The sequence below is a fragment of the Aythya ferina genome (genome assembly GCF_964211825.1).
Source record: "Aythya ferina genome assembly, chromosome: 6".
NCBI classification, from domain to species: domain Eukaryota; kingdom Metazoa; phylum Chordata; class Aves; order Anseriformes; family Anatidae; genus Aythya; species Aythya ferina.
Window position 1 is genome coordinate 21,403,242 of NC_140303.1, and position 22,867 is coordinate 21,426,108.

Genomic DNA, 22,867 nt, shown 5'->3' on the forward strand with positions numbered 1-22,867 from the left:
GCCATAGTTTAAGAGAAATTGCAATACAACAAGAAGTTGCAGTACAAGAAGGCTGACAGTTGGGAAGGAGAGGAGCTGCTTATTAGCACAGCATGACTGCAACTTAGAAACTGTGAAACAATATGTAAAGGAAAATTGGAAATAAAGTTAGGAAATATGATGATTTTGAGGAGGGGAAAAAGTCCAGGAAAAACTTTTAAGCACACTAAATGCATGCAAAAACACAGGGTCAGTTTGTGGAATAATTACCAAAAGAAGAGCAATAGATCACAGAATCACAGAATTTCTAGGTTGGAAGAGACCTCAAGATCATCGAGTCCAACCTCTGACCTAACGCTAACAGTCCCCACTAAACCATCCTTATTATTGGAGTGTCTAGAATCTAGGGTTAAATATTACAGCGGGATGCGGGATAGACACAGAAATAGAGTGCAGGACCACCTCATGTAGGATCAGCATCAAGATAACAATCTAGATTACACAGGGAAAGCAAGAGGTAGAATAGAGACTATAATAAAGAATAAATTGAGAACAGAGAAGACGACAGAAGATGAAGTTTTTCCTGTATCTCGTGCCTGTTATTTTATGAAAACAGAACCATTACTTACGTAACTGAGAAAAAAAAAATGTAGAATTTGGAATCTCATGCTTATTACCAAATTAAGGGATAACTGTTCTTCTTTTCCTTTCATTTAATGACTCATAAATTTAGCCTTTTTTTTTTTTTTCATAATAAAAAGGTAATGGAGGAAAAAAAATAAAGCTACCCTGATCACATCTGCTCTTTCCTTTAGGAAAGGCTGTAACTGATCCCCTCTTTTCTATTTTAATTCCTGGATAGTGTTAACAGCCTTCTTCCCAGCCACTACCTCCACAAAAACCTGCATTGTTTCACTTACTCGTGCAATATAAGAAAATAAAACCATCTGAATGGTTCAAGCTATAGTATAAAATGCACCATAACAATCTAAGCTTTTCACTGCTACTGATGTTTCCAGGATGAGAAGCAGCAAAAACTGCCTTTTAATGAGAGGTTACTAAAATAAATAACCATGCACTTTACAGAAGACACGACAGAAGCCAGGCCTGCTGAGGTGTTGTACTGAATACAGAGCTCAGGTATCACGAGGCTGAGGAACTTTCCGCCCTTAATAATCAGACTGGAAAAGTCTGCCTATCTGGCAGAGATGAGCCAAGCACTCACTTGCCCCATGTGATCAAGCTTCCAATCCTTAACTATCCCCCACTGACCAGACAAGGAGCCTACTCTGATGTTGGCAGCAAAGACAACTGGCCAGCAGCCATCTCTCTGCAGCTGAAACATGCTGAGTAGCAGTCAGTCTGTGGACTACTGGAAAGATAAAGAAGCACCGAAATAAATGAACTAGTAAGATAAACTTCAGTTTTCTTCCTAGTAATTTCTTAACTTTTAGATGTTTTGTGTGTGTATATAAAATCAACCCCAATACCTGCCATGTTGTGGTTTTTTTTTTGTTTTTGTTTTTGTTTTTTTTTTTTTGTTTTTGTTTTTTTTTTGTTGTTGTTTTTTGTTTTTTTTTTTTTTTTTTTTTTTTTTTTTTGTTTTTTGTTTTTGTTTTTTTGTTTTTTTTTTCCCCCCACCAGAAACTTATTAATGACAGTGAAATCCATTTTGGCTTTTCCTTCATTCACTGCATATAAACTGCTTTATCTCATTTTGTAAATGTAATTTTTATTCTGACTTTTGTTTCCATAAATATTTTCAGTACCAACTCCTCTTCAACTTAACCTTTCCACAAGCTGGTTTCTAATGTTCTTCTAGAGTACCTTGAATCATACAGGTAAATGGCTGTATTTTTCCTACTTTCCCTTCGACTCATGGGATAACTGAAGTAGCAGAATAAACAAACATCTCTCCCTCAAAAAGTTCATCAAGAATATGTAGGACTGCATCTTTTCAGCATTTATTAACTGGATCTATAACGTTTCAAAGGAAATTCATATGCAGAGAATTCTACTGGGGGAGTCTGAGAGGCTGGGAAGCTGCTCCATCACAGCAATTTGCATTACTGACTGGTGCTGGTTTTGACACTAAGCACTTGGCTCAAAGAGTGTGAAATTAGCAGACTCATGTTGCTAGTGCTCCATGAACAATCACTGCATCATTGAAGAAGAATGATTACCAGCTGTCACCTCATTTTCACCTTATGCATTCTATATTCCAAACTTTACAGCAACTGTATCTTTAACCCTAATCTTTACATAGCCAATGATGACAGGATCTAAACTCAAAGTAACAGAGGAATGGAGCTAAATTTTAGCATTCTAATTAGTCATTCAGTGTTAAAGAGTTTATGTGCCACAACTTAGGACATGCATTTTTACTTTTTCTACCGACCAGTTCTCACATGAAGTTTTCTATCAGCTTCAGCGGGTAGTAAACCAAGAACATATTTACCTCTGGAAGTCTGAAGTTTAGTGTTCTGCAGTTAAAAACCTTTATTCTAAGATCTAAGTACTAAGGCATATACATTACATGCAAAGTTACACAATTCCAGATAGCAAAAGTCCAGGCATTTTCCCTGTGATTCCCATAGGAAATATATTCTTACAGACTTAACGGTGAAGCACAATGTAGAAAGATCAAAGCTAAACAATAAGGTCTATGCAAGAATTACGAAGAAAAGAGATGAAGCAGTATTTTAAAATAGTAGAGGGATTCATTTTCAGTTGTAAGAAATCATGTTAAATAGGCATTTTCTACACAGACACATTTTTAAGCTATATTATTACCTGAGATAATGTGTAAGAAAAACTTTGGAACTGAAAGCTCAGGTTTGCTGAATGGAAGGTGTCATCATAGTTTGTAATCAGAAGTTCATTTGCTACAAACAGCATATGACTTTCTTAATTTGCCTAGATAAAAGAGCATTCAGCAGCTTAACTACCAACATCTGAGAGGATTTGGAGTCCATGAATCAGATTCTTCACTTCATGCCAAATTAATTTTACTGAACAGTAAAAGAGAGTTCCATGAATGCTTCCCCTCTTTCACCTATCACGCTGGATGGATCTTGGATAATGCATTTTTAGTAGCAGGGAGAAAAAAAAACAAAAACAAAACAAAACAAAAAACAAAAACAAAACAAAAACAAAAACCAAAAAAAACACAACAACAACAACAAAAAAAAACCTCACATCTTATGTTCTTTGGTGGAAGCATTACAAGAAAGCCAGTCACAAGTTCTCACATACAAGTGTTAGCAATCAGGGTACCAAGAAGAGGAAGACTCGCCAAGGCCACCATCAAAGCTGGTGTCACTACTGTACATCATCACTTGGACATATGAGTTTTAATTACTCTGCATTACACTAAAAAGTTCTGTCTTGAGACTTGGCCAAAAAAAATGAAGTGCAGATGACTCTGAAGCTGTTTGTAAATATCAGCAAGGGAAAGGAATAGGTTTTCCAAGGCCTCTTGTCCCCTTCCTGATTTTATCAAGGGCACGAAATCCTGTAAGAATGGTCTCCTCTCAATCTCAGTAACAGGAGAGAGAACTAAAAAGAAATGCATATATCCACACAGAGCCTATCTCAGAGAGGGGTATATTCTAGAAGTAAAGAATGACTGGATGTCCTAAGCTAGTATACACAAGGAGATGGAGAAGTAAAGATAACCAAAGCTGTGCAGCTTGCACAAACCCTTCTGGTTTGACCTGTATGTGAAATCAAGGTAATACAATCAGTCAGTTCAGCTACCAGTAAGACAAACACATACATTTCTTCAGTGGTTCTTAAACTGAGAATGTTATTAGAAAGGAAGAAAATGGATGACATAAAACAGTAAAATTGGATCTGTTACTTAGTGCTTGTTATTTTCAGGAACAATTAAAAATAGATGTATTTTTAGATATATTTATGAAGTGCTTAGAAATTTTTGGAACATTTTGCTCATGCAGTTCATAGATCTTAGAAATTTTTGGAATGTTTTACACAGTTCATAGATCTTTACAACAGTATTAGCTGAATACATGCAGACACACGTACATATTGACAGAAAAAAAAAAACTGTTCAAGAAATACCTCCTTTTCTGCTATTGAAGTCAACATTAAACTTTGCTGATGAAAAACCCAAAGGTAACACTTTTATTAAAAACTAACATTTATTATAGATATGAAATAGTGTATTACAGTCATTCGGAAGCCCTCTCTCTTTTTTTTTTTTCTTGTAATGGAGTAAATTTTGCCAGAAGCTCACATAAGATCTATGCAAACAACGCTGCACAGCAGAAGTTGCATAAAGGAAGCAATGCAAAGGGATACTTCATCTGGTTTCTTTCTGAACATCTATAACATTTTTTAAGGGGGATGGGGGAGAGAGAGAAAGAAAAGATTAAAAAAAAAAGCACCCAAATCTTTAGCTCTTGATAAAGAATTTTCCAATACAATGTGACATATGGTGAGTGTGTGAGCACGTGTTGGAGGAGGAGATGGTGGCTCAATGGATTAGTCATTTGCCTTTCACCTCTGGAAGCATAGTTAAACTCAGTCCTGACCAGAGTTGCACAGTATATTCCAGATGGCTAAAGTGGGCCTAATTAAAATGAATTCAGTGATGTCACCTCAGATCTAAGTGAATCGCATGCACCACTCATTTGGCATTTTGGCAATGTCAGCTCACAAATGAAATAAACAGATTAAAATCCTTCCTTAAGTCTTTCAGGACAACAGTCACTCCGCATAGAAATACATGCTATCATAACTAGATAATGTACTTTTATAATTCTATTATCTGTTTGTTGTTGTTGTTGTTTGGTGTTTCTTTTTTTGTTGTTGTCGTTGTTTTTATTCTAATTAACGTATTATTCTAATACAAAGAAATGTTAAATGAGACTCCCATGTGAGGCAAATCAGTGGAGCAACATTTCAGTCAGATGATTCAGTGGATATACACTGATTTGAACCAGCTGTGAATCTGGCAACATAGTTTTAAAAAATAATTTATTTTAACAAAATCTTTTTCTTTTTATGTAGATGAAAATCAAAACAATACAAATCCCAATTACAAATAAATACTTATACAGAAGTACAAAGTATTGCTAATGCAAATACTACACAAAATCATTCTTCACAATTCCTCTCTAAGTTAAAAAATTGGCATCTTCTAAACTTCACAGTTTGGAAAAGCATGACAGGAAGGAGTGGGAAAGGTCTTATGTACCCTGTGCACCATTTTAGCCATGCATCTAATAAGATCTGTGCATTCTGAGAACTTGTAAGGTAGATATGCTGAAGTAGGGCAGCTTTTTCTTCCCCACCTCATTTAAATTCACAAATATTTTATGTCCTAGTAAGGGTGTTTTCTCTCCTCTGAAATAATGACTTTTTTGTGTAATATTATACACTTAGGAAATATAACCTCATGTATATTGTGAGGGTTGTTTTTTTTTTTTTGTAAGTTTGTTTTTTCTTCCAACATTTCATCAATGGATAGCGAACTGCTGGGCCCACAGAGATCTCCAGACCACCAGCTCATGTATTTGAAAGGCATCTGTTTATTTTTAAAATGCAAATGCAGCTTACCTCAAAGACTGACTTGCAAGAAATGAACAATCTGAACAAGTCAAGAGGTTTCCAATCAGGAGCTGTGTTCCTCCTTTATATCAGGCTATGATCACTTGCTGTCAAAACCACTTAAACAATATCCTGGAATCTGAATGAAGTCCCCCCACAATTAAAATGAGCAGGATAATCCTGCAAGAATTATTCAGGCAAATCATTTTTCACACAGTTTAAAGTAATGATAAGGTCATTTACAAAAGAAATCAGCGCCTTTGAAATGCTGACTTGTAGACAGAGGACTGCCTGGAGGAGGGCCATAGATAACAGTGAAGACTGGCCTCCTAACACTACCCTTGCAGTCTTTGGAACTGATTCTGATGAAGAGAAGGCCCAATAAGGTTAATACCCCTACTTTGATCTCTGTCAAAGCGTACCAGCAAGAATTAATTTACATTTCAGATGAAAAAGGTTGACAGCATGAAAAGGCATCTTGTTTCTGGTATGTGAATGTGCTGTAATAGATCGGGAATTCTGAAAGGAAGTTCTGAGGAAGCTAAAGGGATAAGCCGAGCGGCTGCTTTTATTGGGAAAGAGATGAAAGGAAAACAAATTTCAATATGCGCTGTTCTGTAGAAACATGTAAGCCAAATGCTTCCTAAATTTCAAGGCCCGCTTGAAGATGGGGGTGGGGAAAGGAGAGGGAAGTACATATATTTTAATTATACGGTTTTGCTAATGTCTGGATGACAAATGCAAACAATAAATCTCATTGCCCAAAAGTGCTCATTTAAAAAAAAAAAAAAAAAAAAAAAAGCAAAGGTGACCACATTGAAAAGCTGCCTTGAAATATACATTTACATTATAAGATGTGCAGGGAAGGGAGAGATTTGGACTTGCTATTGTCTCCATGTCACAAGGCACTAGAGCAGTGTAACATAAACAAGAGAAAGATTACCATTGTATTTTAAAACCTGGAAGACAGCCACCATTAGCAAGCATGAGCTTTGATTTTAAACACAAAATGATTAGCATATAGAGAAGAACAAATGTGCACAAGAAATTTCAAAAAAGAGGTCCTAGATAGAGGTTTCCAAAGGCAGACAGAAATGTGTTGAGGATTATTGTTATTGTACCTCATTGAGTGCAGTGCCAAAGCTAGGAGGAGCAGCCAGTGTAATTAATACAAACAGAGGTACGCTGTGTCACTCTTAACCCTATAGTCCTAATGCTCATTCACCCAGACTGGTCACTGAAACTGTCAAGTGCCAGGTTACAAAGGAACAGTGTGTGTGGTGGCGGGAAGAGTGCTAACAGCATTCCTCCAGCATTAGGTCCAGAGGGCTGAAAAGGACAGAACTGTCCAAATGCAAGGGTGTGCATACCCTCCCACTGCCTCTGCCGTGTTCAACACAATGTCTCAGAGATGACAGGAAGAAACACAGCTCTGAATCTCTTCCATGTGTGCAAACAGCAGAATAGATCATTTGCTTTCTCTAAAGAGTTAGTAATAAGCATGAATCTCCTACATGCCTAAGAAATCTGGCTGGATAAAACTCTAAGGCAGAATGTCCCCTACAGCTTCCAAGTGATACTGCTACACAGCAGCTGCCAAGGGAATCTGAGTTAACTCTCATCTTAAATACTGCTAATAGCGGGAAAGTGAAGGGTCAACTGTTTCACTTTCCTTTCTATAGCAAAAGGCTATCATAAAAGTCAGGAAATCATAGCTCAGGTATGGCCAAGTGTAAATGTTGCAAATACTCCAAAAAACAGTTGCATGTGGTATTTTAAGATCTGGTCTCTGTGGTATCATGAATACAATAAATGACAACACAAAGGAGAGGATGAAGGGGAAAGAATGCTTATGCAGTCCCTCAGTGCTTGCTGTAATAGGAAGAAAACATTTCTCCTTAACATTTCTCCGTAACAGTTCTCCATTGAATAGAATACTCTGCATTTGACCCTAGAGCTATAGTTTACGATTATACATAACTGTATGCACACAAAGCTGTAAATTACTACTTTAACCTAACGTTAATCTGTTCCTTTCTGTAACTAGATGGGTATTCTACTGTCTGCTGAAAGTCACACTGATACTTATTTTCGGAGTAGAAAATTTAGGTAAAAGAAAAAAAAAGTTGGATTTACTGGAAATGGCTTGACAACAGAATAAAGTAAAAGAATATTTATAACTCTTACTTTTCAGACTGACTTCAGGCTATATGATATAGAGTAGAGAGGTGACAGCTTAAGGAATTATAGCAGAGGCAGCTGGTAGAATAAAGGTGGTGTCTTGGTTTATTTGGAAACACATTTGCTACAACTCTTTTCTGATCAGCTACAGTCTTTCACCTGGGGTTGGACAAGGAAGGTGTATTACACTGCATCATATGGAGGCTGCTTCACACTGGCAGCATGTGAAAACACCATTGAGTTCACAGCACTGGTTCTCTGATTTCTGTGCCATATGGTACCCTGCTCTCTACTAGAGACCTACACAGCCCTATGGGCCTGTTCCTCCAATAATCTCTTTAAAGTTATTCAAATTCATATTGATATGGCTGCATAGGAGTCTGGAAAAGAGTCAAAGACTGGCCAAAGCTGGCAAACTCAGCAAGCAGTTGAAAGGGAAACTTGGCAACCTGCCAGGACCAGAGTTTGATACAAAGACAGAGAAATGCAGGTCCAGTGCTTCCAATCCACACTTTCAGTCAAAAAAATCCAGTGCTTTATACCAGCTCTACACATGCTTGAATCATACTGATTGTGCTAAGAAGAATCTTAGAAAATTAACTCAACAGCTTTTAATTTGTACATTTTGATTGCAGAAAGGTACTCAGAAAAATCCCGAAGTATCCTAACTGTCACCTACGTCATTTGATACAGAAGAACAAATGATCAGAAATAATGTTTTTGACAGCTTTTGTTTGGGTTGTGTGTATTTCTCTTGCCTATAAACACTGACACATGAAATCACCCACAGCAAAATAGGTGTTGGCAACTGAAATAATGTTTTAATTACCTGCTTGAATATGTATAGCAGCATCAGTTCTTCTGTTCCTTATTTCCTTGTACTTCCTGCGAGCTTCATATCCTCTCCAGGCTAAAAATACAAAACCATGTGCTGGAAATTACATTTATTTAAGGAAGTGCTACAGAGTCTACAGTCAGAGATGTGCTGAAACTTTCATCCCTTCTGCCACAACCACTCCAGCCCCCACTCCCAGTACCTCTTCCCCACCCACCCACATGTTGAACTCTGGGTTCATGACTGCAGTATTCACATCCTTGCAACTTCAAACACCACTTCACTCGTCCAAATTTTAATCGTCACCATGTGCTCACTGATGTCCTAATCCAAAAGGCAAAGGTCCATGATAATTGTGCATCATCAGTCAACACAAGAACTCTCCTTCTCACACAGCTCCCCAAATTCAATATAAGGAAGCCTGCTAGATTACTGGAAATCAGTTTTTTATGCACACCCCATGACTTATGTTATCTGTAAGTCTGGTACACATGAGGAAGGAGAGAGGGAAAAGAGAGAGGGGGCCAAGATACTGCATTTCATCTATATGCTGCATGCTAGTGTAGACACACCTAACAATATTTTCCATTTGTGCACAGGTATCACATCCAAAATACTAGGATATTTAAATTAAGACATTACTGAATGCTAAGATGACACCTTAGAAGTAAATCAGTAATATTTGCATCAATTAGCTGGAGAGAAATGTAACCCTGGTTATTTTGATTTCATAATAAACTATTACATATGAATAAATAATGTGCATACAATTTAACAGCTTGAAATGCCAACATACTCAATGAAATAGGGAATGTGAACATTTACCTGACTGTATGGTAACAGCACTATTTTCTCTTTTCTCTTTGACTTTCTTGTACCTCCTTGCTCCCAGCCATCCCTTGATATAGGCTTGCATGACCACCACTCTCCCTATAACTTCTCGCAGGAACAAATTTAACTGTTCTATGTGGTAATACTTTAGAAAAACCTGAAATGGAACAACAAATTCAATATTAGATACAGGTAGTAGCATAACCTATTGTATTTTGCTTTTTCATTAATCTTAGGTCAGCCTATTTTAGGGCACTGTTGCTGGGAAAACTTGTGAAATGCCAGTTCCTGATAGAGCAATCTTGTGAATTAAATATTTGCTCTCAGTGTGTTTGTGGAACTTTGTTACTGAACTGCTTATAATTACCCCATTGCAAAAACAACAACCTATTTACCCCTTTACAATGTAAATTGGTCACAGGGATGTTTTCATATACCCACAATTTTGAAATACAGCCTTTCTTGATAGTGGAAGGATAAATCCTGTAGTATCTTTGTTTTTAGACAAAATTGTCTAACAATATTCCACTTCAGAAGGCAAATCCTATGAGTAGTTATACACACTTTATCTGGGTCTTAAGCAGGAAATCTCTCCTTGTTTTTCCTTTGTGCACCATAAAACAACTCAGGATACAACATAACTTTATTTTCACAGAAGTCAGCCACCACATTTTAAACCATGATCAAAGGCTCTTTTATCAAAGAGCCAGAAAATCTCACCTGAAACTCCACAGATAATGTACTAACCAGGCCCACAGGATGGGCCGGAGCATGAAGTTTCAGTCATGCCATGATTAATAGCAGGAGGAACTTCAGGGGGACACTACCACAGCAGGCACTGACAGATGTGCTGTCCTTACCAAGGCAGTCACGTGCAGAGCGCACTTTGGGGAGGTACCCAGCGCACCTTTCCTCTTGTAGCATGAACTCAGCTAGCTTGGGAGGGCACCACTGTAACCTGGGAGGCTAACTTAATGGAACAAATTCTTTGCTCTTCTCTTCATTTATGCAGTACTTGGCAAACCACTATTAGACATGTTTTGCGCTAAAAGGACACTATTGTTGATAAAATGTTAGCACGTTCTACCTTGGTTTTCCCAAGAATCCAGTTTTCTAGTTTAGATTTCTCCAAAATGGCTAGACAGTTTTCTCTGCTACCAAGGGGAGTCTCATGTGCCTTGAAAGCAAGGTAGTAATACCTGCAAAGCCAAATGACAAAGAAAGACTCAACAATAAACACATACTTACACTGTTCTTCTCTAGCACAAAGCTGTATCTCCAGAACTCATGGGGCAAATTACTTATATTCAGTATTCTTTTCATAAATCAGCTGTCCTGGACTTATATTTGAAAATATACATGACAAAGGGAAATACGTGTTTCTACGGTGGTGACAAGAATCTGCTGCATTGTAGAGATCCCCATCTGGGGTATCTATAAAGGTCTTTCACAAACCAGTGCAACACAGGAAATATCCAAGGTTGCTCTGAATTTTTCAGATGAGTGAAAGAACAACAGAGAAAATGAAAAGTAATTGAAATCAGAGTAAAGAAAAGGATGGCAAAATAAAACATTTTACATAACGTGTGTAAAATAAGCACACCATCTACAGAGTGGCATACTTCTGCACAGTTCCATATGCAAGCAACACTTGCAAAACTGCAAGTTCTGCTGAACAAGCAGGTACTACCTGGTATTCAGTGGACCTTTATAGATTTCTTAGTGGGAGAAAAAGTCAAATACTAATACCCAAGAAGGAGGAAGACACCAAAGATTCATGACCTGAGGTCCGTTTTTTATGAGAAATACCAAAAAAGGGTATCCCATCAATAGAATCTTTCAGTATGTTAGTTACTTGCATTGGTCATTTTTGACAAAGAAATGTAAGTGGCCTTGGCATACTTTTGGAAACAGAGGTTATCAACCTAAGAAGTTTGAGGATTCTTGAGCTTGTAACAAGATCACCTCCATCAATGGCAGCTAGGTAATTTCCATTTTCAGTATGACTAATAGAACGACTGCAGATATTCAGTCTGTGAAGAGAAAAGGCTAGTGCCGGTAGGGTGGGTAGTACACAGTCTATATTAGTGATAATGACTGAATATTGATGCTGAGAGGCTGCTACTGTGTGCGAAAAAATAAACAACTCTCATATCAATCTTAATTTACGGAATGCAGGGTGCTCAGACTGCCTGAATACTCACCTGTGTTTCATACCTCCAGAAGAGGTCATGTTTATGCATAATTAAAACAACTGGCATTGCTACCGTATCAACTAGGATTTTTATCAATGCTGATGGTTAAACAAAACTAGCAGCTATTTTAAGGAAAAAAAAGTGAACTCCTCTTCATATGAATGTAGTAATTTTTAATATGCAGAAGGATTTCTGTGGTTATGCAAGTCATTAGGCATCGTGTCTTTTTTCTGTTTGATTGGGACAAACAATTAATGGAATGATTACAATGAACTTTAGTGGCCTTCAGTTCAGGTCCATGGTAAACAACATTGACTTTTGTTTTGTTCATGTTCCCTTGTTCACATGAAATGAACAGCCCCTAACAATTATGTGAAATAAAATTATGGTGCAAATAGTTAATGAAAAAGGGATGTAAACATGTTTGAACTGAACAGACATGAGGAATGACTGCAACAAGCCCTGCCCGTAAAGCCACCATGTATTCATGAAGGATGTTTTTTAGTATTTAAGTAACTATTGCAGACAATTGCTACGTAACAGCAAGACCATGGGCAGTTAGTTTAAAAATTTAAGGTTATTTTGCCACAAGTACACAATTAAATGGTAGCAACTGCCACCTCATCTCTCATTTATGAACCACCATGTGTCTTCTTGGTCTTTATTTAGTTACACTTCTGCAGAAACTTCTCTATTTACTTTGTGTCTGAAAGGAATTGACAGGTTCAGCAAACTGTTATTCTAATTATTAGCATGGGGAAGAACCATCATCTGTTCCATAAAGAGAAGAATCTGACCAGTGAACCTCAGAGACAGATTCCTCTGCAGCCACATAGAGGCGAGAAAAAATCCTACCTCATACTGAAGAAAATACGGAGAAGCAATTATAAAGAATGGAAATCGACTTTTAAGGCAAGACTTTTTTTTTTTTTATCAGGAGAATATGATTTTCAAATATTAGCTCCAGTTAATCTCTAGAGATTAGCTCCAGTTGTCACAAGAAAGAAAAAAGAACCACTAAAAGTCAATAAAGATCAAAGGGGAACAAAATGATGTCTGAAGGAAGAAGCACTGGAATCAGTCCTGGACCAGAGACATAGATATTCACCAAGTGGAAACATTGCCCACTCTGAATAATGATAGGAGATTATGTATTACCAAGTCAAGGTTTTTAATGCAGTAATTTTCTCAATAAGATGATATTGCAAATTCTTTACCCAAGTCCTTCAAAATACTAACAGTCATGGCATTTAGCAGGTATAGAGAAATGTGGTGGATTTAAAAGAAAAAAAGCATATTTCTTCTACTTTCTTACTCAATTTATAGATGCCTGTTTTCACAACACAAACATTCCAAGTTACACTAATAAAACTCTGATTTAAAATACACATGCCCCAAACAAATTGCAATAGTGTGCAATTTCAGCACATACTTGGCAGGTACGTCAGGGAAGTTGTGCCGATCGTGAATTGCTTTTTGATTCAAAAGCTAGTTCAGATAGCCTTGTCATTTATACATATGCGGAACTTAAACAGTTCCTTTCCTTTCTTAGAAGGAAGGATGATTCACATCAATGCTCATATCAGGTTTCTGCTTGTTCATACATATTTTAAGACATATTGTAGTTTAACACCATTGAACAATTTTTGTATAGCACTGATTCAATAAAATAGTCAAGGAAAACCCCGTAATTTTTAAATCTTACTGTTTTATCAATGACAAGCAAATGCTTTGTTTTCTATACATTGTCTGTTTTCGTGATTAAATCACCAACTACAAACGTACATGTAACTTGACCTTATGTGCTCACTGTATATATTAACTGTATCACAACATACCACATGCCATATAGGGTCAACCAACTATTCTCCCGAATCTAAGATCTCTGTATGGCAATAGACCATATTCAATATTTTGGAGGAAGGTAAAATGTTTTACCTTAACGTATCTGGTGAAAGTTTTAAAATATTATACATGGTGAAATGGTAGTGAAAATGTCTGTGCGTGCACCCAAACCTCTGAGTGCAACTACAACTGTGTTTATTTTTATTTAGTGGCCTAATTACATTTCTGTCATACTTATGTAAATCCACTGTACTGAGATTACAGAGAGTGACCTCTGTTTACATCATTTCACCAACAGAAGAAATCAGATCCTTAACTGTAGAAAGGTAAGGCTATAAATATTATTCACTTCCACATGGGATGAAAGTTTCACAATTCTACTTTTTTATTTCCATATTTGCTTTTGTTCTTCCAATAGAAAATACCGTGGTCCAGAACACTGTAGTGATCTTTTAGGTTAAGCCCATGTTTTTATGTCTATTCAAAAAAATAAAAAATAAATAAAGTTTCTAGTCCTTCATGTGGTGTTACATCAACACAGAAGGTCTTAACAAAGGAGTAATGTGCAATCTAGTATTTCCAGACAAATACAGGTAATTTAATCGTAACTGACACTAGATTTATATTCAGACATTCATATTATGTCCTAAATGCACAAAAATACTCTTGAAGGACATACACTGTGAAATCTACCTTGAAGTATTTTGAATTCAAGATGAAGAAAAAATTTTACACCCTGTTTTGGAAATAAATGCAAGGCTGAAAGAAAAACTTAATATAGAGATGAAATGATAGTCTTACTCCCGAGGCAGCTTGCTAAACGGGCTGCAGGTTGAAGTAATTCTGTGCCCAGTGTTTAAAGTACCATCTAAATGGGATCTTAGCACTGTTTTGCTACATTTAAATATAGTAATAGCCATAAAGACTCTTACAAACAACTTTGCATGAGATAGGAGACATACTGGTGAACATGAGCAAAGGATAAAGTTGGTAGGATTTTCTTCTTTTGATGCACATGGTTACTCACACTAACAGTAAGAGTATCTCAGTGATTATAGAAAAAAATTACTCTAGTCATAATTAAGAAACTGTAATGTTTCCATGTAACCGGTACTACTATTTTAAGAACTATATGGTTTCACTTGTTTTGAAATAAAGACGATAAATCCTGAAGTGACATATTTGTGCAAAAACACATTATTTTTTGAGTTATCCATCCTGCTTGAAAATTCTCTAAAAATGAAATATTCAACTACGTTTCCTAAAAACATTTCACTAATCACATTCCCAATAGCAGTAAGAGAGAAGTATTTTCCCCTCAGAAGAACTGATTTCTCAGCCGATGAAACTCTGAAATTTTGTATTTCTTAACCAGTGGTTCTTATAATGCTCTACAAACTATCCTGCATGGACGTTAATAATATTCTTGTGCAAAACATACATTAGAGTGGGATTAATTGTACTTAATAAAAGAAAGTTTTTTAAAAGTTGAATTTATCCCCAGATGAACAATTGCAAAGCTAGGACATGCAGAGTTAAGGTTGAAGACATCAAAATATGCTTAGACATGGAAAACTTCAGAATAATGCTATGTGTTAACTATCAGATTATGGTCAAGACATTTTAGTGTTGGTGGTTTTAGCTTAGATAAACTGATTGCAAACAAACAGTTCAATTTATCTCCTCTCCAACTCTTAATGGTGAACTGTGGAAACAATCACTGAAGAGCATTCAAACAGCACCATTAACTACTATAACAACATCTCTTACTAAAGTTCCCTTTGCATTCCAGACTTAAAGTCTGCACAAGCTCTACACAATTAACTCAGTAAAGTGATGATTAACCATTTTTCTCTTTAAAAAGAATCTGTATTAAAATATGCTGGTCTGACGGGGAAAATGGAATGATATGTGAAAAGCTTGAGGTGTGAGAAGGGAAAAAACCCTAAACCTAACAAGAACCCCCTCAGCCTCGCAAGGGGTATTCTGAATGTTCTAAAGGACATTCGTTTCTTCTCAGCCCTAGAGTTGGGAAGTTAATAATAATAATAATAATAATAATAACCACTATGTTTTTGAGCACTGAAAGAGCCTTTAAATAACTTTCATAAATTCCTAATTTTTATTGGTTGTATCTTACCTCTTTCAAAAACCTTCACAGTAGAATTTATAAAATTAATTACATTCGACTCTGTATTGAGAGTATAAATCAAAACATGTAACTGAAAAATGACAAAAACATCTATAGTACTCTTTAGTAAAAAATACCTAGCACATGCTGTAAATCACAGAACCAAAGAAATACTCCCAGAAAAGCATAATGTAGTCCACTCTGCATATATAAATTGTAAGGGATTGTCAAACATTTATCTCCCAGAGGTTTTGAATTTTCTCTACCCTGCAACTGCTTACCAGTGCTCTGTGGATGACAAGAGTCTAGAAAGCAGATGTGGAAGACACAGTAATTAATCATATGTAAGGTGCGCAGAAATAGTATACATATCTGGTGAAATCTAAAAACCACTAAAAGAAATAACAAACACCTCCATGGATTATAGTAAAATCAAATTACGGGGTGGGTTTCAAGTTTTTTCTCCAAAAATCACTGGAGGACTTTGGTACAGAGTAGATGCAGTGTTAAAAAGTTTTCATTAAGAATGTACCATTTAAAGAGTGAGGATTTATTTTCTCTTTAGCAAATCTGTTCACTACTAATTTAATTCAGCGCTTACCTAATTTTTAATAAACAAGACAGAAGAAATGTCAGGAGAAATGTAACACAGAGGCTTTAGAGACTGTATTGGTACCAGGTATACCAACAGTGACCTTATTCAAATTTGCACTGTGAGATTGAAAAAAGCAGAACCAACCTTACTGGGATCGTTGTTACAGTAATATCACAGGTATTGTCACGAGTGTATGACATCATATGGCTATTAAAGAGAAGGTGGCACTCATAGGAAAAGCACACCCTGTATCCTAATGCTGTACAAATAACTTTAATGCAGAATGTAAGCTGGCAGAGAAGTACAAAGAAAGAAAAAATATAATCCTTATATGAAACTTCTACAAAACTTCCCAACACATTCCTGTGTGCTTATGAGACACTTGATGCCTGACATCACTTAGCACCACTAGATTCTCAAGTCTGTTATCTTTCAACCCATGATAGAGTATATGCTGCATTACAAAGACTGTATACAGCTGGGGGATAGGTAGCAAACACACACTGGCACATTACATCACATCATGTGAAATTCCAGGGGCCTGGGCACTGGGATATATAGCAAGGAGTGTCTCATCTAGTGGGACTTTCAATTCAGGTCCCCACTAAAATGCACACTTCCCTTAGCTGCTGTGCAGTGCATGGTCCCTACGTGCCCCTGCAAGCCAGGCACAGCTGGCTGCCTGATCAGATTAATAACCTGTGCTGAAACCTGGGATTCCATCCTGACAGAGAGGACATGGTGCTTTCACAGCAAACATGTAAGACAGACACATGATGGTATGGGGTGTGAGATGAAGCCAGTGCATTGCCTAAGACTTGATAAGTCCGCAGTGTTTACAGGGGGTGCAGGTTACATTTTCCTACTTGAAGTAAAATAATATATTTGTTTATATACATAAAACAGATGATTGTACCCTTGGCTAAAATACCTTTGCATGAATGAGTTACAACCAAGTCCTGTCCTCAACACCTGTTTTTTAACCCAGTACACTAACTTCCAGGTTTGCAACACTGTGAAATTATCTGTTCTACATGAAAACAGAAGACAGTAAAGAGTAACATTTTGGAGCTTTATCTTTTGTTTACCTCCCACCTGATAAACACTGAATGGTACTGTTGACTGCCTTTGATTGTTTTGTCCTCGTATTTCCTGCTAAGAGTTTACAAAACAGCATTATTGAACCAGCAGATAAGAAGCACACCTATTTGTTTAATAACATCAAGGGAGAAAAAGTGCTGGCTCATCCATTTTGTTGTTAAGTTACTCAAAAGGATCAAAATACCAATTAACTTGCTCGCTTAGAAAATCTTTGATATTCTCAGATTTACTGACATTTTGAAACTCTTGTTCATACTTGCCTAATGTCTTTTTGATTATGAACAAAGAAGTGCCAATCTGTTTAGCATTTGACCTGTTTTCTCAAACATTTTTATGTATTCAACTACTTACTTCCTAAAAACACTTGACTAGTCATGGCTCTAAGTGGAAGAAAAATGTTTCCCATTCTACCTTTTTTAAGCAGTGCTCATCATTTTTTTTTCTAGAGTATAACGGAACAGAATTTGTTTAAAAATAAAGCATTTACTGAAAAAAGCAGCAAGAATAATGCCTCCCACCCCTTGGTTATATTCTGAACTCAGTCAGAAAGCCATCTATGCTGGTGGTCAAATTGCTAGATCTCTATCCACTTCCATTGTATTGACTTTCTTTCCTGAAAGAATTGCACCAGGTTGAACTAAAAAGTTGGGGGGTATCCAACATGAAGTTAAACACAATTAGCCTTTATCTGCAGGAATGGAAAGCTACAGTTGATGCTGCTTTTATTACCATTTCTTTTCAAGGTTGTCCTCAAATTCAGTTCATTTTTAAATGAGAAAATTCTTCTGATAAGAGAAGGCCTAATTTCCTCTCAATTTACACTAATTTCAGTGGAGTTAATCTTTGTTCACTTATGTGTAAATTGGATAAAATTTCAGGTTAATAATTCCCCTTTCAGCCTCTTTGGGACGTTGCAAAGATATGTTAGTGATCACAAAAATTATTTTTTCTTAAAACTGCTTTCAAATGGTGTGACCTTACTAAAATTAGTCATGTAATACACAAATGGAAGGTGGAAAGAAATCATATCTGAGAATTAAATTGCTTTGATAGACAAATGAACACATTAGTTATCCTTCCTCAGATATGAATCTGTTGTGTATTCCTGTTATATATTAATTTAGCATACTAGTACATTCAAATCAGAAAGTTTCTTGATTTTTCAAAATGAATTGATTAAAGTTTATTCTTCAACATTTCTCAGTGTAAGGACCACAGATACACAATGACTGATTTACACACATGAATTTACTCAGTCCCTGGGTTTTTAGAAAGGCCTGTGAAACTGTCTCTTCTTTCTCAAAAACGTAATCAGCTACTTCCCTCTAGCATCATGTAAATGCTTTGTTTTCAGTAGATTCATTAACTCTGTGTTGTCTGAATAAGCAATTTCTTGTACAGGAGATATCACTAATGGTTTAATTTAGCCATTTGTTCCTACTGTTGAGGGGTTGACTACTTAAAGGCACTATTATTCCATTATTATCAGCATTACAGACTGGTAAGCAGTAAATACTACAAACAAAAAAGTGTATTTTAGCTCTAGAGGAAACCATAATGAGACTATAAACCTTATTTCCTGAATCAGATTTTAAACTTCTTGACACACAGATTCTTTCAGTATTAAAGCTAGTACACAGTAGCCATGACAAGGGTTCAGGTCCACAGAGATCTGGTTGTAATTCATAACTCCAATATACGTGACTATGAGGAAGCTGTTATGAGGAATATTCTGAAGTCAGAGATCTTTCTTGCACATGAATATGTTTTTTTGTTTGTTTGTTTGTTTTTTCCAGTTACAACACTACATTAAATCTTGTCTTTACTAGGCTTATGTCAATATACAGACACAAGCTCTTGACCTTTCCACTTACTATTCCTGATCCTGAGAACAAGTTGCTTTTTCATTTGAATTTACACACGTCCTGAGATAACAAAGAACTGGGGAAAAGTTGTGGGAAAGAAGTGAGGTGAAAAGGGATAAAAAAAGGTATAAAAGAGAAAAGGGACATGGAATGGTAAATATTTTTACATAATGAGCCTCCATAGGAACTACCCCAGCATGACACAGATTTGAAATCATGACTTAGATTTTTCTAGTATGTCTCTTCTATGCACTAAAGGATGTAACAAATCAAATTTGATAACTTATTCACAAAAATATTTTAAACAATTTTTTACACCATGTTATATCTAAAATCAATATTGATGAAAATTTCTCTGCTAATATTACTAGGCTTTTTTTTTTATATATATATATAACTAACATTTTCAAGCTTGAAATTAACACTCTCATCAGACAGGTTTTTTTTTTAAACAAAATTTTTATATCAGTTCATTCTTAAACATGTGAATCTTATTCATATGATGGCTGAAGCTCACTGACCTTCCAAATCCTTTAATTGTCTGAGCATGATGAACATTTTCACACTGAAGGAATCATGGAGACAGTCTTGCTACTGAATACTAAGTGCTCACTGCTGGTCTCACACTGACTTTTCTCCATTAGAGCTCTCGATCTCTCATGTAGTCTTTATCTCTGATAGTCACTGCTGTCATTAGAGAATCAGGCCACACGTACAAACCAGTGTTTGTAGAACCTTTCATACTTAAACTTAGAATATATTTTACTGAATGGAGTTTTAAAACAAGAGCCATGTTATCGAAGTCTTACCTTTTCACAAACTCTTCAAAAAGGATGCGATGAGAATATCCTTTTTGACGTATTTTGACAGTTTCCAGAATTCCAGTATATCGTAGCTGCAGTAGAACTCTCTCGTGAGAAAATGTTAGTGCTTCTCGATCATCATTAGGTTTAATGCAGCGGATAAAGTGAGGTTGTCCAACAACCATTTTGGATAAAAGATCCATCAGGGAATACTAGTGAGGAAAAACAAGGATATACAGACTTAGCAAAAAATTGCAATGCAACTATATAAGCAGGAAATATATATTTGTAAACAGTATGGAATGATTGATTATATGCCAATTTGTAACATTAATGTTAATTATTAAATTTTTATTAATTTTTAAGTTTTTGTCTAAAACCAGAACCTATTAAAAGTGTTCAACTGTTAAAAACAAATTACGATTCTAGTTTTCATTTCTTACCCCTTTCTCTTCATCACTCCTTATATTACATTTCTGTAGTTTAACAAGGCCCATATTACACTTTTTAAGTAACAAGTGTCCTAATTATAATTCTACCGTAGGCACATTAGATCAAACAAATATCCCCAACAGGAGAACAAGCTTTATTGTGAAACAAACAATGATGAAAAAATCACAGAAAATCATCGCGAAAGTGATCGTAAAAAGTCATCAGCTCAATCATTTTCCGACAGAGAATACTGGATATATCAGTATCGCTTCAGACACATCTCTGTCTAATCTGTTTTTCAGAATCGCTGATACAGACTGTATAACCTCCCTGGGTAAACTACTGAAGTGGCACATTATTGTAACTATTCATAATGTTAAGCTCACACAGCTAACCTAAATCTTCCAGCTGAAATGTGGGCTGACTACTTTTTGCCCTATCCAACCTGAATATAAAAAACAATTTAGTCTATTGCATTTTACACTAAAATGAAAATATTGGTGCTTCTGCTCCATCCTCACCTTGTTATCCTATTGTTTGATCAGTATTTGCCGCAAATACACTCAATCTTGAAGTTACATACAATTCCAAGCTGACTGAATCTGGGTGTGGTCACCTGGCTGCAGGCTGCATTCAGATTATGGTGTATTTTCAGACTCAGTATGTTTTAATTTTTTTTATAGTCCCCACACAGCTGACATGTAGGTCTTTGCAAGAGAACACTCATGCTATACTAGACACAATGGTGATCCTTCTTGAGCAGGGGGCTTGGTCCAGATGACCTCCAGAGGTCACTTCCAACCTGGCATTCTGTCATTCTGTAATGATACCTCTAGGTTCCCAAGTCTGGATACTTGTCATTCTATCCTCCACACTGGGTCAACACCTCAGTATATATCAGCTGCCCCTGCACCTTTCTTTATATTACTTTGCATGAAAAAGAAAACTGGTATTCATACATGGCATGAAGCTTTGACTCACACTGGCACACGCGGCACTGTGTGCTTCTCCCATTATGCATGGTGTTATTGCAGCTCACTGAACAACTACTCAAAATTTTTCTGTCTGTAATGACTGCAAGAAAATATTATCAACCAACAGACTTCAACTGGCATGTGGGGTTCCTGACTCCTCATCTGCCTGTTCCAACAGTTTCACTGCCTTCTCCTTACCTGTTTGATTTGAACACACTGGATTGCTGCTAAAGTTTAACAATCTGTCTGATTTATAACAGTGCTTGCAAAAGATGGATTGTTTTCATTATTATAAATGAGAAATCCTAGCCTTTAAAAGTAGGTATGCCTGAGTTGAAAGCCTTAGTAATGGCAGCTATTTGCAGTCTTCTGTTCATAAAAAGACCTTTCCTAGACCTTCAGCATTTTAGATAGAAATATTCTAGATTCTAGATCCTATTACCAGTATACTCTGGTGACACCAGAAAAGAACCAGTATGAGAAAAGAAAAAGAAAAGGAGTAAAAGAGAATTTACAGGTGACAAAGGCCTCACAATAGAAGAAAAATATTCTCTTATTTTTCTGTCTGATCTCACAACCCCACAAACATTTCCAAGATATCTGCTGTTCTTATCAACAAATTATTTGTCTAAAATTTAACTTTTGTACCCTAAAATAAGAAGCCATAGTTTGTCGCTTCATGTTAGTTGTTTCCTCAGGGTGTCGCATAACCTCCATTGTGTCAACCTGGAAAACAAAACTCAGATGTTAGAGGTGTTCCAGAAATACTGCAAACCCACCACACCTTACCCAAGAGAGCTAGGTACGATATTTCTTATGGTCATTCTTTTAGATGTGAATGCTTCAGAGTATTCAGGGCTGAGAATTCTATGGCCCTAGCAGCAATCGCTCTTTTCCAAACAGCTTGGCGTCCCAAACTCATTCACAAAGCAAGAAACCATATTTCATGTTTGTCTTCCTACATGTTAGACCACTGCCAATGCATTTATTTACTAAGTCTTCCTAGACGGACAGGCTCTTCTGTTTAGGGGGTGATTTCACACTTTTGTCACGATAGGATATTGCTAGGCCAAGCAGCCTAGCAACGAAGCAGCCGTCAAGATGCAATGCCTTATGAACTGATTTCTAAAAAGCCTTCCTTAATCTTCTTATCACTGCAGTGAACTTCATTGGGTCTTATTTTCTATGTAAGAGTTACTAGTTTTGTAATGACCTGGAAGTAAATTATCAAAAAGCTGCCTCATTTTGCTTACATGTGGAAAAACGTACTTGTCAAATAAGACGTGACAAACAGAGTAGGTAACCGCAGAATGTATGTCTTTTCCTATCTGGTGTTGTATTTACCACTAATTACTTTAAATTATCATTTTGATGCCAAGAATTTCAGCAGTCTCACCCGGCTGAACTGCCTTCAAATACCACTTTTTCAGCATTTCTGTAGAGATGACAGGAGTTATTTTTAGAGGGAATACATGGACAGCAAACATATTGCTCCTTGTATATTTTAGTTATATTGTCAGTACAGC

At 36.4% G+C, this 22,867-nt stretch overlaps 1 protein-coding gene across 1 annotated transcript in view; it reads right to left on the reverse strand.

Moving 5' to 3' along the window:
• Nucleotides 1-22,867, reverse strand: part of MYO3B (myosin IIIB) — a 250,167-nt gene that overhangs the window by 104,482 nt on the left and 122,818 nt on the right. Inside the window, exons 28-32 of the mRNA XM_084524490.1 lie at nt 21,990-22,067; nt 19,942-20,147; nt 10,488-10,599; nt 9,395-9,557; nt 8,564-8,644 (exon numbers count right to left, since the gene is read on the reverse strand). Coding sequence (XP_084380616.1) covers nt 8,564-8,644; nt 9,395-9,557; nt 10,488-10,599; nt 19,942-20,147; nt 21,990-22,067 — 640 coding nt within the window. The remainder of the gene's footprint in view (nt 1-8,563; nt 8,645-9,394; nt 9,558-10,487; nt 10,600-19,941; nt 20,148-21,989; nt 22,068-22,867) is intronic.